The sequence below is a fragment of the Habropoda laboriosa genome, unplaced genomic scaffold, assembly GCF_001263275.1.
Source record: "Habropoda laboriosa isolate 0110345459 unplaced genomic scaffold, ASM126327v1 scaffold15, whole genome shotgun sequence".
Taxonomy (NCBI): Eukaryota; Metazoa; Arthropoda; class Insecta; order Hymenoptera; family Apidae; genus Habropoda; species Habropoda laboriosa.
The window spans coordinates 2011441-2025328 of NW_017100141.1; the positions used below are offsets into that span (position 1 = coordinate 2011441).

Here is a 13888-nt window from a genome sequence, read left to right on the forward strand (position 1 = left end):
TCAAATTTTTTTATATTTAAGTTTTAAAAACTTTAAATTTTCAAGCTTTGGTATATTTAAATTTCTGCAATTTCAAATTTTCTAATTTTTTAATATTTCAATTTTTGAAACTTCAAATTTTCAAGCTTTGGTATATTTAAATTTTTGCAATTTCAGTTTTTCAAAGTTTAAAAATTTTTAAATTCGAAGGAGCGAGATTCGAACGAAATCCAAGCGACACCTCGCATTTCCACGAAACGACGTGTTCCTCGAACCCGAGGAAAACTTCCGCTATCAAGGGGAAAACGAGGTTTTAAACGGTCTCGTGTACGGGATGCCGGCGGGGTCTCCGGTTGCACAGTGGCCGTTCTCTCGCGACACGCGTAACTCGAAAAAGTGAATCGAGCTAAATTACCGTAAAGGCCTGTGTGTGTCACAACGTGTCTTTTATCATGCAAGGCCACTGCGTCATCGAGCACAGACGCACCGCTCGCGTGCGCCGCGCGGACATACGTGTGCGAAACACGCTCGCATTTCTGCCACACGACACTCATTTTCCTTCCCTTCCTTTTCCTTCCTTTCTCTCTTTATCTCTCTCTTTCTCTCTCTTTCCGTCTCTCGTACACCATTAATTTTCAACATATTTTTCTTCGTGTAATGCGATAATTTTTCTACTTAATTTTCTCTCATTTATCTCCTATTTCCTCATTTATACGTATCTCCTCTTATCTGTTTTTCCGTCCAACCTTCTTTTTTTTTTCGTATTTTTATCAGCTATCGTTGCGCACGCTCCTCTGAATGAAGCACAGCTGTCTCATCGTTCAGTCACGTGAGTGAGCTGGATGACTCGTGTAATTCGATGCACGAATATTTGATGAGCTTGTAATTTGTACGAAGCTGATCAACTCGATGCGTCTAATAACCCTTTGGATTCCTTCAATTTTCTCATATATACTCTAATATTGCTGTGTAATATGTACCTATTTATAACACACGCATTTCACTTGCGATAACAGTGACGCAAGTCGAAGAGCATAAATTTCTCGATGGAAGCAGGTTTCGGTGTACTTTTTCCCCACCGAGAGAGAGGATCGTTCGTAATCAAAACAGGTGATTATTTACGACAAAGATAGTAATTCCTCAAACTTTAACCCATTTTCACCCAAGATTTACCTCCATCGAGTTCACTTGCAAACCTCCTGGAGCCACTCAGACATTCAAATTTTATTCGGAACGTCTGGAATACGCAACTCGTGGCACTTCAACCGCCATGTGTCATAAACAGCTCTATTAAACGAAGCTTGCTGAAGCTCTCAGTCGTTCGACTGTGAATAATTCGCATGACTCTTTGTTTGAAAAATACTTCGACTAAAATAAATTCAACGAAGTAAAGAAAGAGAGAAAAGAAACAAGAGAAGGGGAGAGATTTCTAATAAAATCCATGACAAACGACTGTTACTAATCAACTTCGCTCCTCCCAGTAGGATAGATCGAGCCATCAACGAACAAATAACTCGTTATCTGATAAGAGTACGCTGATGGTTAATTAATCGCGAAAATATTCAGCAAAGAGAAACGTATGTATACACACGAGACAGAGAAAGAGAGAAATATAAAAGAGAATTTCTCGACGTGACTTTCAAGCTTCGTTTTCGTGCTTTTGACGGATTGCGAGGACGCTCTGTAAACTCGTCCCATCCACGATAACGATTTAATTGTTTTATTAATGGAGGATGATGAGCCACATTGCACGCGAGATGCTTTGGTGCCGGAGAAATAGAGCTGCAGCAGTTTTATGACCAATTGATGCTGCTTCAATTTTAATTTCCTTTTTTATTCCGAGTATATGTGTTCAGTGTTAAATTGTTGGCGATGTGTTGGGGTAATGAGTAGCCATCAATTTTGATAATTCCAGGTCAGGGATCCTACGGTTGATAAATGATTGATTAGCTTTGCATCGAAATTTTTACGTTGAAATAATTTCTTTTTTTTTTTTTTTAACGACTAAACAAAGTAGCGAACTTACAAACATTTTTTCAGGAAACTCTAAAAGATCTGCATTAAGTAACACTTCAGAAGCTCGATTTCTCGATAATCGTAAAATTTGAGCTTACTCGCAGCTTATCCCGTGTTCCGCCCATATTTCTTCTGACTTCTTATCTAATCGACCGTCTCCAGAAAAATGAAAATCTTAACAGGGAACTGGGGTGGCCAGGGTCTAATGCCAAGTAGAGGAGGACGCTTAGTGGAAATCTTCCTAGCATTCCTAGCTGTTGACTTTTCGACAGATACTACGTTAGCGTTGATAACGAGAAATTGTTCGAGCAAACGCGATCATCAATAAATCATCATCGATCACCTATCAATTTTTTTTACTCAACTAATACGTATTAAACTATTATTAAATATTCCACACCTATTGACCCTTTCTTGACCGAATTATTTTTTCAAAGAATTTATTTGTATCTACCGATACAAATGGATTCTAAATTGAGATCAATTTTTGTTCGAATACTCAAGCGAAAGGGGTTAATCTAACGTTGAAATTCGAAGGTGAAATAAACTTTTCACGCGAAGACGAGTTATCACTTCTATTTCATCCAAAGTTCAACAGTGTCTCCTGTATAAATCTTCAGGACAATCAGATATGAATCTTTGAAGAACAGCCTCGATCATTCCAATTTTATTCCACCACTTAAGAAATTCTCCTTATCGATTTAACCTATTTTTTTTTTATCTTATACCATATCGGAATAGTCCAGTTCAATATATATAGATATATATATGTCGCGGTGTTTCGTTTCAATTCGTGGTATTTCGGTTTAACCAGGGCTCATTCTCTTCGTTCAACTTATATTTAGCACAGTTCGCCTGGTTAGAATAAACACGTCAAAGTGTTTGCCTTGCTGGTACATACATCGCCTCAGAAACTATGATCCATTCGGGAATCCAAAGTACCTGGAATCATTATAAAAATGCCGTATGATTCTTTATGATAAGATCTTTGTGTTTCGCGAAATAACACTCGAGTGAGAAATCCTTCGAATCTAATCGATTCAAAAAGACAAAGCAAGGCAAAAGACGCTACTAATGCCCGAGGAAACTCTTCGATAAGAGGGGATTAAACATTTGTTGGAACTAGGAAACTTATCGACGTGCTTCAAAGCTCGCCACCGATTAAAGCTCCGAGCCTTTTACAACAAGAGGGAAGATTCGTTCGACAGCTTCCTCGAACTACTCGACAGTTCAGATAAACACTGTTTGCTCATGTTTCATCTGTTTACCGAGAATTTGCATTTACTCATGTTTTTTTGTGTCTCGTTTTTTACAATGATTCAAACAAATTTTTTCCAATTAGCCATTTATATATACCATTTAAATGTCGTAATATGCTTTTTCCCTCCTTGGTTATTTGTCGAAGTTTACGATAGATCGTTTGCGGTTTCACAGTCGATCTCACAGTGCTGAAAATAAAATTTTTGTAGATTTACAATATATCGATGTTTCGAATGGTAAATTTATAAAATTGTATTTCATTAAGATTTATTTGATAAAATTTTATAATTGATAATTTTCGGAATATTTACCGAAATTTTGTGGGAAAAAAATTGTCGAATAAAAATTCACAGTGGGTATGACGTATGGGCACTTGAATTTGTTCCAGACAGAAATTGACATCACCCAAGTGGAATCGGTTCAAAGGGATCAGGCTGAGATGGAAGGACAAGATCAGACTGAACAACGTGATATGGAGGTGCTGGCACATGCAATGTAAGAAAACGCACGTGAGAACGTGAAACCACGACCGTGAAACTTGCATTAAATATGAAACTCGTTGCTCCGTGCAATTAGAATCTCGTCTTAATTGGATGTTTTGAAAAGAAAATGTTTTCTAACCTCTTTAGAGACACCGAAGCACGTATGTGTACGTTTAGTTTTTCTTTTCTTTTTTTTTTAAACACGAATATTTGTGACAGAAAAAAAGAGTATGAAAATATAATGAATCGCTTGTTCGTTACGTAATCTCCCACGAAGAAAAATACTATAAATTTTTTTTCCAACTGAAAAAAAGCAATCGCCCTTGAATAAGTTAATACTTTTCGATTGTGCGGAGCAACGTGAAAGAGTCTATAAGCGTATCAAATAACCGGAAATACTCTACGAAGCGCGAGGCGCGTCGACTGGTTAATTTTGCTGACCTTTAACAATCATTTCGCACGATAACCCGGTGTCGTGACGATAACGCCGAGCCTTCGTTTTATTTTTCTGCCCGTAACAGCTTCTCTTTTCTCGGGTGAGTTGTCATGGTCAACAACTGGCGGTTCGAGGGTCACCGCAGTGATTAGGGAACGCAATTGGGGAAAAAGCGTTCTCGAAAAACCAACCACTTCGGTTAGAATTGTTAAACGTTCTCGAATTACATTAAGTTCGAGTCGTAAAGATTTTCAAGTTATATCGATTCTCCGGTTACATCAGTTCGAATCATGTCAGTTTGTTGGTTATGTCGGTTTAGTTCACGTCAGTTCCCCCCCTAGTTACGTCGATTTGCCATGAACTATTTACTATCTTATTCCAAGTAAAAACACTCCTCCCTCTGCTTTTACATTTTTGCTGTTTTATTTTTACATTAAAATACAAGCATTTCCTTACTGAGAAAACGATAAATTCACGGTTACGAAAGACGCGTTAGCTTGGTCTTTTTTTTTTCGTAACGTGAGAAATTCTTTCGAAACATCGTCCATCTTGTGTCACACTTTATCCATGTTTCTCGATTCTCAAGTAAATTCATGGTTGAGAATCGACGAGCTCTCGTCGACTTCACAATCGATCTTAACGAGAAAGCTCGAAAGAAAAGGAACATGGCCGCGCTTTCCATCGAGTTACGATCGAAAAACAAAGGTGGCAAGATAAAGCGTAATCTAAAGCCAAATTAAATTGATTCAAGATATCCTACCGCGAAAATAAGGCGATACGGTAGATAGACGGTTGCCACGGTTGTTGTACAAGATAAAAGGAATATCTTGCACGTGACACACCAGTGACAAAGAGTCCCCGCCATTCGACTGAAGCGCGCCAGTTTCTACATGTTTTCCTGTGAAACTTCCAGGCGTGTTCAGTTTCGCGAACACCGTCATACTAGCCTTCGAAATTCTAGTCGCGGTTAAATTACGCCGGCTGCGTCCCTCCGTTCGATGTCCGATCGAATCCTTCGATAATCGTATCGATACTTTAAATCGCGCGCGTTGTCATACATACCTTTTTTTATCATTTTAAATCTGCTTTGTGAATCTGTGCACTGGGGAAAAATCGAGGTAAAATTCTGAAGTAAACGATAAAAAAATTTAGGTCAAGGTCTTCGTGTCGATAACCTAGTAGTGTTCGTATAAAAAATCTGATAATTGTATACAATCTTTGTACATTGTATAAAAAGTATAGTTTGTTGTTATAAAATAATCGTTATTACTTCACATTATCGATACATTTATTGCTTTATTAATATAAATAATATTTTTATAAATTCGACGAAAACTTTCACGAGTGACTGTACAATATCAGACGAACGAGGAACAATTTATATTTTTCGGTACATTTTCTAAGAAGCATAAAAATTCCCGGTATCGTTTATCGTCGTAACAACATTATAAAGTTAACGCGGAATATTTCAATGCATGGCGTTTGCGTAGGTAAGAGGACTTTTAAATAAATCGATCTGCTCGGATTGTGCAATCGAATAAACCGTACCTCGTTCACTGACATTTCGATCGCGAGCAGCGCTATTTTTAAATTCGTCGTGTCGATCCTTAGCTTGTCAGCCTCGAAAATCACGGTGGTACATACCGATCGATCGTAAATACTTCATGTCGTACGGGATGCTGTTGAATCCTGCAATTTTAAGTGATTGATTATATGCTATGTAATGTTGTTCACACAGAGGAAGGGAATGGTTCCTCGTTCGTTGACACTGGTCACTGTCACATGTAGATTTTACGAATCGTGCTAAAAGAGGTTAAGTTGGTTTCATGTGTTTTTTTATTAAATCAAGGCGAAACTATCGATAAGAGGTTGTTTATAGAGTTTCAGTGATAGCTACAGATATATTGAATCAATGAATCATTGACCTTTTTCTTGGTAGTGTTCTGATTTCTGTACAAACATTTTAGACCATTTTTTTACACTTTTTAAATTCTTTAGACTAACAGGCTAGTCAAAGGCATAACTACATGTTCTTACATTACAGTAATAAATTCATCAACATAGTAGAAACTTATGAATAAATCTACGAATAAATCTAAATTTTAACCAAAGCATTACTACTGAATTCTAACCTCACTAACCTCCATAGTTCTAGTACACCACATTTTTCATTCATCCTTTCACATAAATCATTCCTATCGCAATTCTAACACTCGTAAATCATCTTTCAAGCAGTCTTCTTAATATATACTCACTTTGTTTCGATTTTTCCCGATAAGGGTGCATCATAAGCGAACGATAACCGACGAGGGCGAGCGGAAGCGCGGCGAGTAAGAGAGGCGGAAGGTCGAACGGAGGGAAGTTGTCTCCGGTTCACAGATCGAAAGCAGAGATCGACACAGGACTTTGTACCTGCGGTCTCGTGATTACGAGAAATATTTCGCGAGTGCGCCACAAAATGCGTCGCCGCAAAGTCGGCATCGGGACGCTCGCGTCTCTTCTCCGCTGTACAGAACACATCGAGCATGGTCGTAGATCAAAGGGCAGCTAACTAGTCGCTTAACCTGTTCGCGTGGTCTGCACAATTCGAATTCGACGAAGGAGTACGCATCGTGGTTCGTATCGATTTTTTCTCGAAGAATTTGCTTCCTTGTTGCGTGTGAACCGGATGGAAAGCTTTTTCTGATGGGTATCGTGCTCTGTGTTAGCTAAAAATCACGTTGCTGCTACTTTTAGAGACGCATTCACAGCCGGTCGTGGTTCATTTGAATTAGTGCGCGCGCACTGAGTCGCGTGTCAACGACATCGCGAACACAATTGAAATTCCTTTTTTATTTCTTGATACATCGAGATAAGGAGATCTTTTCGTAAATAAATCTTTCGTTGTTCTAAGTGAATTTTTTGTAGAATATTCGAGTATAGAGAATAAAAGTATAAAAATTTATTTATTTTTTCTTTACAGTGGTGAATTTATCAAATGGAATAAAGTGAATCTGTACAATTTCAGTTATACTGAAGCAAAACACGCTGGTGTGCCAATTCGCGTCCCCGTTGGATGTTGATACTCATAATAAGCCTGAGGTACGTTTGCTTATCACACTATGATAAATGGTCGATTCTTATCGAACATCGTTCTCGCAATGATCTACAGATTGTTTCAAATTAGAAAGCATGAAGTTAATTCTATACGAAATTCGTGTCTCTCCCATGAACTGAGCAGCTCTTGTCTGTTTAAATCTGTCAAACAGTCCGTGCTAAAAATAGACTACAATTGAATTTAAAAGCTGCTGGTATATGCATTTCAAACTTACTTCGCAAATACAGGATAGTAGATTGTGCGGATCGTTTGTTAAATTTCTGCGGGTTTAAAATCCACGAATTACGCGAAGATTTGTATATTTGTATATTTGTTAATTTTGAAACATCCTGTACCGTGTAGTAGTAAAGCTTGATTGATCTGAATTCGAATACGATAACGAAGTAAATTGAGAAAGAAAATTGATTGAACTTATATTACATATTTTATTTGTTGAATACAAGAAAAATTTAAAAGATTAACGTAAATGAACGACGTATGTATTATCAGGCAGTGGTCTTAGAGGGAAAATACTGGAAGAGAAAACTTGCTGCCGTTACTGCGGAATACAAGAAATGGCGTATGTTTTACCGGAACAAGATCCTTGGTTGGACGAACAAGGATGGCACCGAGATGGTATTCATCTATTTGCAACTTCAAAATATTGTTAACGTTTCTCTGAAATAAATTCGAATGAAATAAAGACAATAACAGAAGTTCGATATATTTTTTAATTTGTATTTTGCAGAATTTGCAGTAACCACTTGTATTTCCTATTTATAACAGAAAATGTTTCAGATGGAATCGATGGACGTATTAGATTGGGGCAGCGGATTGGGAACCTCAGGCAACTTTGGAGCAGGTACAGGCAACACACACGGAGGGACCAGTGGGACTCCAGGAGGAGAGAGTATGATGGTTGATGAAGATTACATGGAGCTAATGACTGATACGTTATTTTCGACAATCAGTTCAAATCAACCAATATACTTTCCCGATCCGAGAGAAATTGGTAACTCACTAATTCACGTTCCTGCACGAGACTTTGATAAAAAAAAAAGAAAAAAAAATAGAAAAGGAAAAACAGATATCTCAGTACGATTAGTACATTGTAATAACTTATAATTAAAAAGGAACAAGAACGAAAAAAGTAATGTGAAACTAAACGATCTAGATAATTACGTAGCAACCCAAAATTACCGATAAACATTATTTTCAAGTTGTTGCTTGTAATTGCAGCGCGTGGAGCTAGTCTGGCGGATTTTATACAACCCAGCTTGGGACCGCTCCAGCCAAATTTAGACGATTTTATGGACACTTTAGAACCGTTGCAAGGTACACACAATCAACGATAAATTGGAATAATTATGAGCTGCGTAACAATTAAAATTTATTGGCTTTTAGAATTTTTAAATTCGAAGTTGCCTCCAGTCCCCGAGGAAGACGACATGTTTCGAAACAGTGCTCTGAACGCGAACTATGCTGATCTCGATCTAATGACGCCTATGAATCAGATGAACGAGCTGAGCCAAGAATCAGCGGTGAAGAATGAAGCTTCACAGCAGGCAGCATTAGCACAGGACGAACAAGGAGGCACTATACAGAATCTTCAGTACACCGCTAAAATATATACTCAACCTCAGCCAGAGCCAACAAATGCGTTCAGGAGTAATATGTATGTTTCACTTACTTATCGTTTTATATTTTGACAAACAAATTCTATATCAATTTCTACATATGCAATACAGAACTCTGGCCGATAGTTATAATACTATACAACAAAACTACGAGCCTTCTCCACCGAGTCAACCTGTTAGAGAGAAGAGTAGGCCAAGCAGGATTTCTTCGAGGAGTAGTCGAGTGATTCAGCAACCTCAGCAACAACAGAACACGTATCAACGAACAACACAGCAACAGAATTCAGCTTATCAGCAGGCCTCGCAGCAACCGTACGCCATGGAGATTCAAACCGTTCAATTAACGCCGATTCAGAATCAAGTGCAGATGACAGCGTTGAATGATCAGTCTGTACACGCCAATCAGATATCGTCTATCGCCAGTCACGTTCAGAATCTCGTGACTGTGCAGCAAAACTTCGGACAAACAAATTCCACGGTATCTTCTCAGCACAGAAGCATCAGGCCTTTACCACCGGTCGCACCGATGTCTACGAAACCGTACAAAGTCGTTCAACCGCAGCAATGCTACAAGTTCTCCGCGCTACCGCAAAACTTTAATACGCAGCAATGTAAATTCAACACGAATAATTTCAAGGTATAATTCAAAGATAGAACTGGATTAGAGATTTTATCGATGTTCCGTTTGAATAATGTATCATAACGAGGCAATCAAATCAGCAATAGAGTCAGATTATCTTGATATTTTTCAGACACACCCACCGCAACAGGTCGTATCGGTTTCCGCGGAGCAATCGTCGCAATCATCGATACTGTTACAGTGTAGACCCTCCGGTTTGGATCTCACCACGCCGGCCGTGCAACCCGCGAAATTGTTACCGCAAGTAGCCGCGTCGAATTCAGAGAAAGAGGAAGTTTTCGCTGTGCCCAAGGTTAATATGTTAATCAGAATAAACTCGTTTGCTTGTGTATACATATGAATGAAGATTTTATATTATAATAATGGCTTATTTCCATTTCAGTATCAGATGAAAGCAAGGAATAGATCTCGAAGTAGTTCGTCGTTAACCACACCAAGAATGCATCCACCACCATTAGTATCAGCGGCGAGCGATCCCGCTCTAAATCTAAATAACAATGTTTTGCTCGCACAGTTACTCACGAATAGTATGTATTCAAAGAAACGTAATCTATGTACGATTAATTTTATTCTCTATTTTCTCTCTCAATCATTTATACCGGCAACATGACGCGTGCATTATTGAGAAATCGATCACGGTATACATATACTTTCTCTCGATAAAAAGAATATTATGAGAGCTTCAATATCGTTACATAGACACATCTGGTGTACACACAATGAATATGCCAGCTGATAATATAATGCCGACAGTGAACCAAACAACCACAACTATGAAACACATCATACCCATGCTTCCACCTTCAGCTTCGCCTACGCAGGTGACGACTACCCATCATATCACCACGCCGGTCACTGTCCAAACTATGCAAACCTCTACGGTGCAAGTGCAACCGCAGCAGCAGGTATTCCTTTGTTTTATTCTATTCTGATTGTAAAGTTGAGACATAATTAGATCAGTGTTCTTCAAGGAAAGGATCACATAATGTGAACATAACACTTAAGCTTCATGTCTTAACGACTTGAATTGTGCTGATTTAGAAAATAATTCATATGATACTATTATTAAAATACTAATTGAACGCATCTGAAAATATCATTTTCCGAAGAATATTTGTAAACACAGCTATTTATAGCTGGCACATGTCATAGATTACATAATGCTGATACCGACAATAATAAATCTTTACCTTGTATAATCTATATAACGAGGTTTAACTGTATGTTGCACATTAGGCAATGCAACAGTCTGCTTGCAGCCAACAAATGTTATTAAATACAAACACCCAAGCACATCAGCCACAAAATAGTCCCGGGTCACCGAAGGATAGTTCTAACGCGCACAGTCCTCAAGGGTTGAGCCTCAGTCCTTTGCACAGCCCGATGAGTATAGGAAGCCCATTGTCACCAAGTCGAACCTTCGGAAAGGGTGAAACGGAACGAGGACAATACAAGGAACAAAGGAGAGTCGGGCACATTCACGCGGAACAAAAGCGTAGATATAATATTAAGAACGGATTTGACATGTTGCACAGTTTAATACCGCAGCTTAGTCAAAATCCGAACACAAAGTTGAGCAAGGCCGCCATGCTGCAGAAAGGGGCGGATTATATCAGGCAGCTAAGGGCGGAGAGAAATCAATTGAAGGAGGAGATGGATAGTTTAAGACATCAAATCGAGTGCCTTAATACGTCGATTAGGTAACAAGAGAGTCAAGCGGGAAAGAAAAAAAAAATCAATTCTATTTTAAGAACGGCTATATTAAGTTACGATTCAACATTCTGTTGCAGTAATTGTCAATCTATGCTTCCTGCAACGGGTGCTCCAATTTCTAGACACAGAACTAGCAAGATGAAGGAGATGTTCGATGAATACGTACGCACACGTACACGGGAAAATTGGAAATTTTGGATTGTATCCTTTTTTTGAACTATTTCTTGAACGAATTTTATTTTTAACGATTAAATACGTTAATAGAAAATAGTGGAATTTGGTATTTCCTTACAAATTGATTAGTTCAGTATATTGCTTGAACCTCTAATGATTTCTTTCAATACCTCGGTGTCAACCGCGAGTATCGAAGATTTATACAGAAGTACAATATTGTGGGTTGAGCAACATTGCTCGCTCGTCGATCTCAGACCAGGTTCGTGTCTTCAAAAGAAAACGTGTTTTTTGTAGTGAATGCTGATTTATAGATTAAGTTTGTGACGGTGGTATTATTAATGTTTTTTTCCTCTTTAATTATAGCTGTTCTGAACTCCCTAAGATATCTGTGTACTGCCACTGATATTCTATCAGATCCTGGTCGCCTACCTGAAGAAGCACTCGCAGCAGTCAATCGCACGGAACGGCGGCGATCAACTCAGTGACCAATTATAATATTATGCAAATTCGTCGTGAACATGATTTGCATATACGTTTAAGATTTAGTCGCGTACGAGCAAAACGAAAAGCAGTTACCGTAGCAGTAAGCCAGTTTAGGAGAGAAAACTTACATGAAAATTCTTAAATGCGGTCTCTTTTTACAATAGATTTTCAGATTTCCTTTCGTAACGATCGCGGATCATGATGGAAACAACTTAAAGTGCAATTTTTCCCTATCCTTCACAAAATTGTGATCATCAAATTTAATGATAAAAGAACAAAAAAGAGTACGTGAAAATGTACATGAATTTACTCGAACTCGTTTAACAAAATATATGTATACGTATATAGACTGTTATAAATTTGGAACACGCTGAGATTTTAATATCCTCTTTTTTGTGAGGTTATCGCAATTATTTGTATTGAATATTAACGAAATGGAAGTATGTTCATATTTATTACGTAATTATGTACATCACGTGTTTATATTCATGCAGCGTTAAGGAAAATTTCTATTTAACTTTATCTACGTCTACGAATTGCGATAACACAAATTATTTTCCCATAATTCTCTTTTTTAATTTTTCTTTTCATTGACTCATTAAATTCAATCATTGTAATACTTGCCTACATATATGTGTAATATTTAAAAATAGAAACAAAAAACAAAAATATGTAGAGCAAACCATTCCATTATATTTTTACTATGCTTGTTTTTGACTAAGTACGACATTTGCGGCAGTGATAAGAAAAAGGAATTAATGTTTTCTTGAAGTTATTTTGTTTCGTTTTACTTTTAAGACAAAAATATTTGTAAAAAATATATGTTACATTGTCGGTATATTTTTATAATAGTTGAAATATACGTAACTTTCTTTAAAAAAAATAAAAGTTTAACTTTGGAAATTCTTCTATTAAAATTGACGAATAAAAACTTTTTACGATAAATTAGCGTCAAGTAATTGTTGTAACTTTTTTACACATAGTAAAAAGATACATCTAAATCGAACCAGTGCCATGAAACTATATCGTAACAGGAGACTGGAGTCAGAAACATAAATTATTAACAATATTTTATCTATATAATTCACCATGCCTTTCTACTACGAAAAATGTAGTTTAAAATTGAATACTGTAAAATATTATCGTTTTCAACTTTGCACTCTGTAACGAATATACAGCTGTTGAACTTGCATAGTAATAACTTTGAAGGGATAAAAAGTTTATTAATTCAGATAATCGAACTGCATATGCGGCGGTAAAAATGGGTTGCTCACAAATTACGAGTTTATTATATACTAATAATGTTATAAAATATGAAGTTTTTAATGTGAAATTTCATGTGATAATGTACAAATCATTTATAAAGATTCAAATATTAGAACTTAAGCCGTAAAAGACTTCTGCATATTGTAACATTGTTATCTTTAAACAACGATTGTATATAACAGAATATTGTAAATGGTGAACAATCTTTAAGAACCTCTTAAGCTGTTTCAATGATTGTTAAAAATATAACGTTTATATTTTGCGGATACCCGATCAATTAATTTTTACAATATACAGTTGTCTTTTATTTAACTTTACACTGTGTACGTATAAGTGATAAATAATATAAACAAATCAACGAAGGGATGTTTTTTTTTTTGTACAATATGTATCATATAATCATATAAACATTCGTGTACTGTTACTCAGATGTTTACTTCCATAAAGAAAATTGAATTTTACTACTTTTTTTTTTCATTTTCCTATGCTGCTTAGCATTGAACATTATTTTTATTTATATTTTTTCATTATCGTTTAATTAAAAAAAGAAACACTGTATCTTCACACTTTTATGATATTTTATAGGATATCGGTATGATGTCCATTGTCATTTTCATTTGTATTCAATATATTATTACTCTAAATAGTCATCTCATTAAAAAATATACTTTCTTTTTATGTTAGTGTCAGTTTTAAAAGAATTCATTAATTGAGAAATATCAGAAT

General features: G+C 36.7%; 1 protein-coding gene across 3 annotated transcripts in view; it reads left to right on the top strand.

Annotated features, from left to right (window-relative positions):
* Window positions 1-12262, top strand: part of LOC108571670 (MLX-interacting protein) — a 21411-nt gene extending 9149 nt beyond the window's left edge. Inside the window, exons 3-16 of one of the 3 annotated variants that reach the window (XM_017933775.1) lie at window positions 3644-3750; window positions 7181-7254; window positions 7760-7885; window positions 8048-8261; window positions 8489-8584; window positions 8654-8924; window positions 8998-9523; window positions 9639-9818; window positions 9909-10053; window positions 10226-10431; window positions 10763-11226; window positions 11317-11440; window positions 11543-11672; window positions 11777-12262. In XM_017933775.1, the coding sequence (XP_017789264.1) occupies window positions 3644-3750; window positions 7181-7254; window positions 7760-7885; window positions 8048-8261; window positions 8489-8584; window positions 8654-8924; window positions 8998-9523; window positions 9639-9818; window positions 9909-10053; window positions 10226-10431; window positions 10763-11226; window positions 11317-11440; window positions 11543-11672; window positions 11777-11898 (2785 nt within the window). In that variant the 3' untranslated portion in view covers window positions 11899-12262. The remainder of the gene's footprint in view (window positions 1-3643; window positions 3751-7180; window positions 7255-7759; window positions 7886-8047; window positions 8262-8488; window positions 8585-8653; window positions 8925-8997; window positions 9524-9638; window positions 9819-9908; window positions 10054-10225; window positions 10432-10762; window positions 11227-11316; window positions 11441-11542; window positions 11673-11776) is intronic. The other 2 variants (XM_017933782.1, XM_017933790.1) reach the window with 2 other exon arrangements.
* The last annotated feature ends 1626 nt before the right edge of the window (window positions 12263-13888 follow it).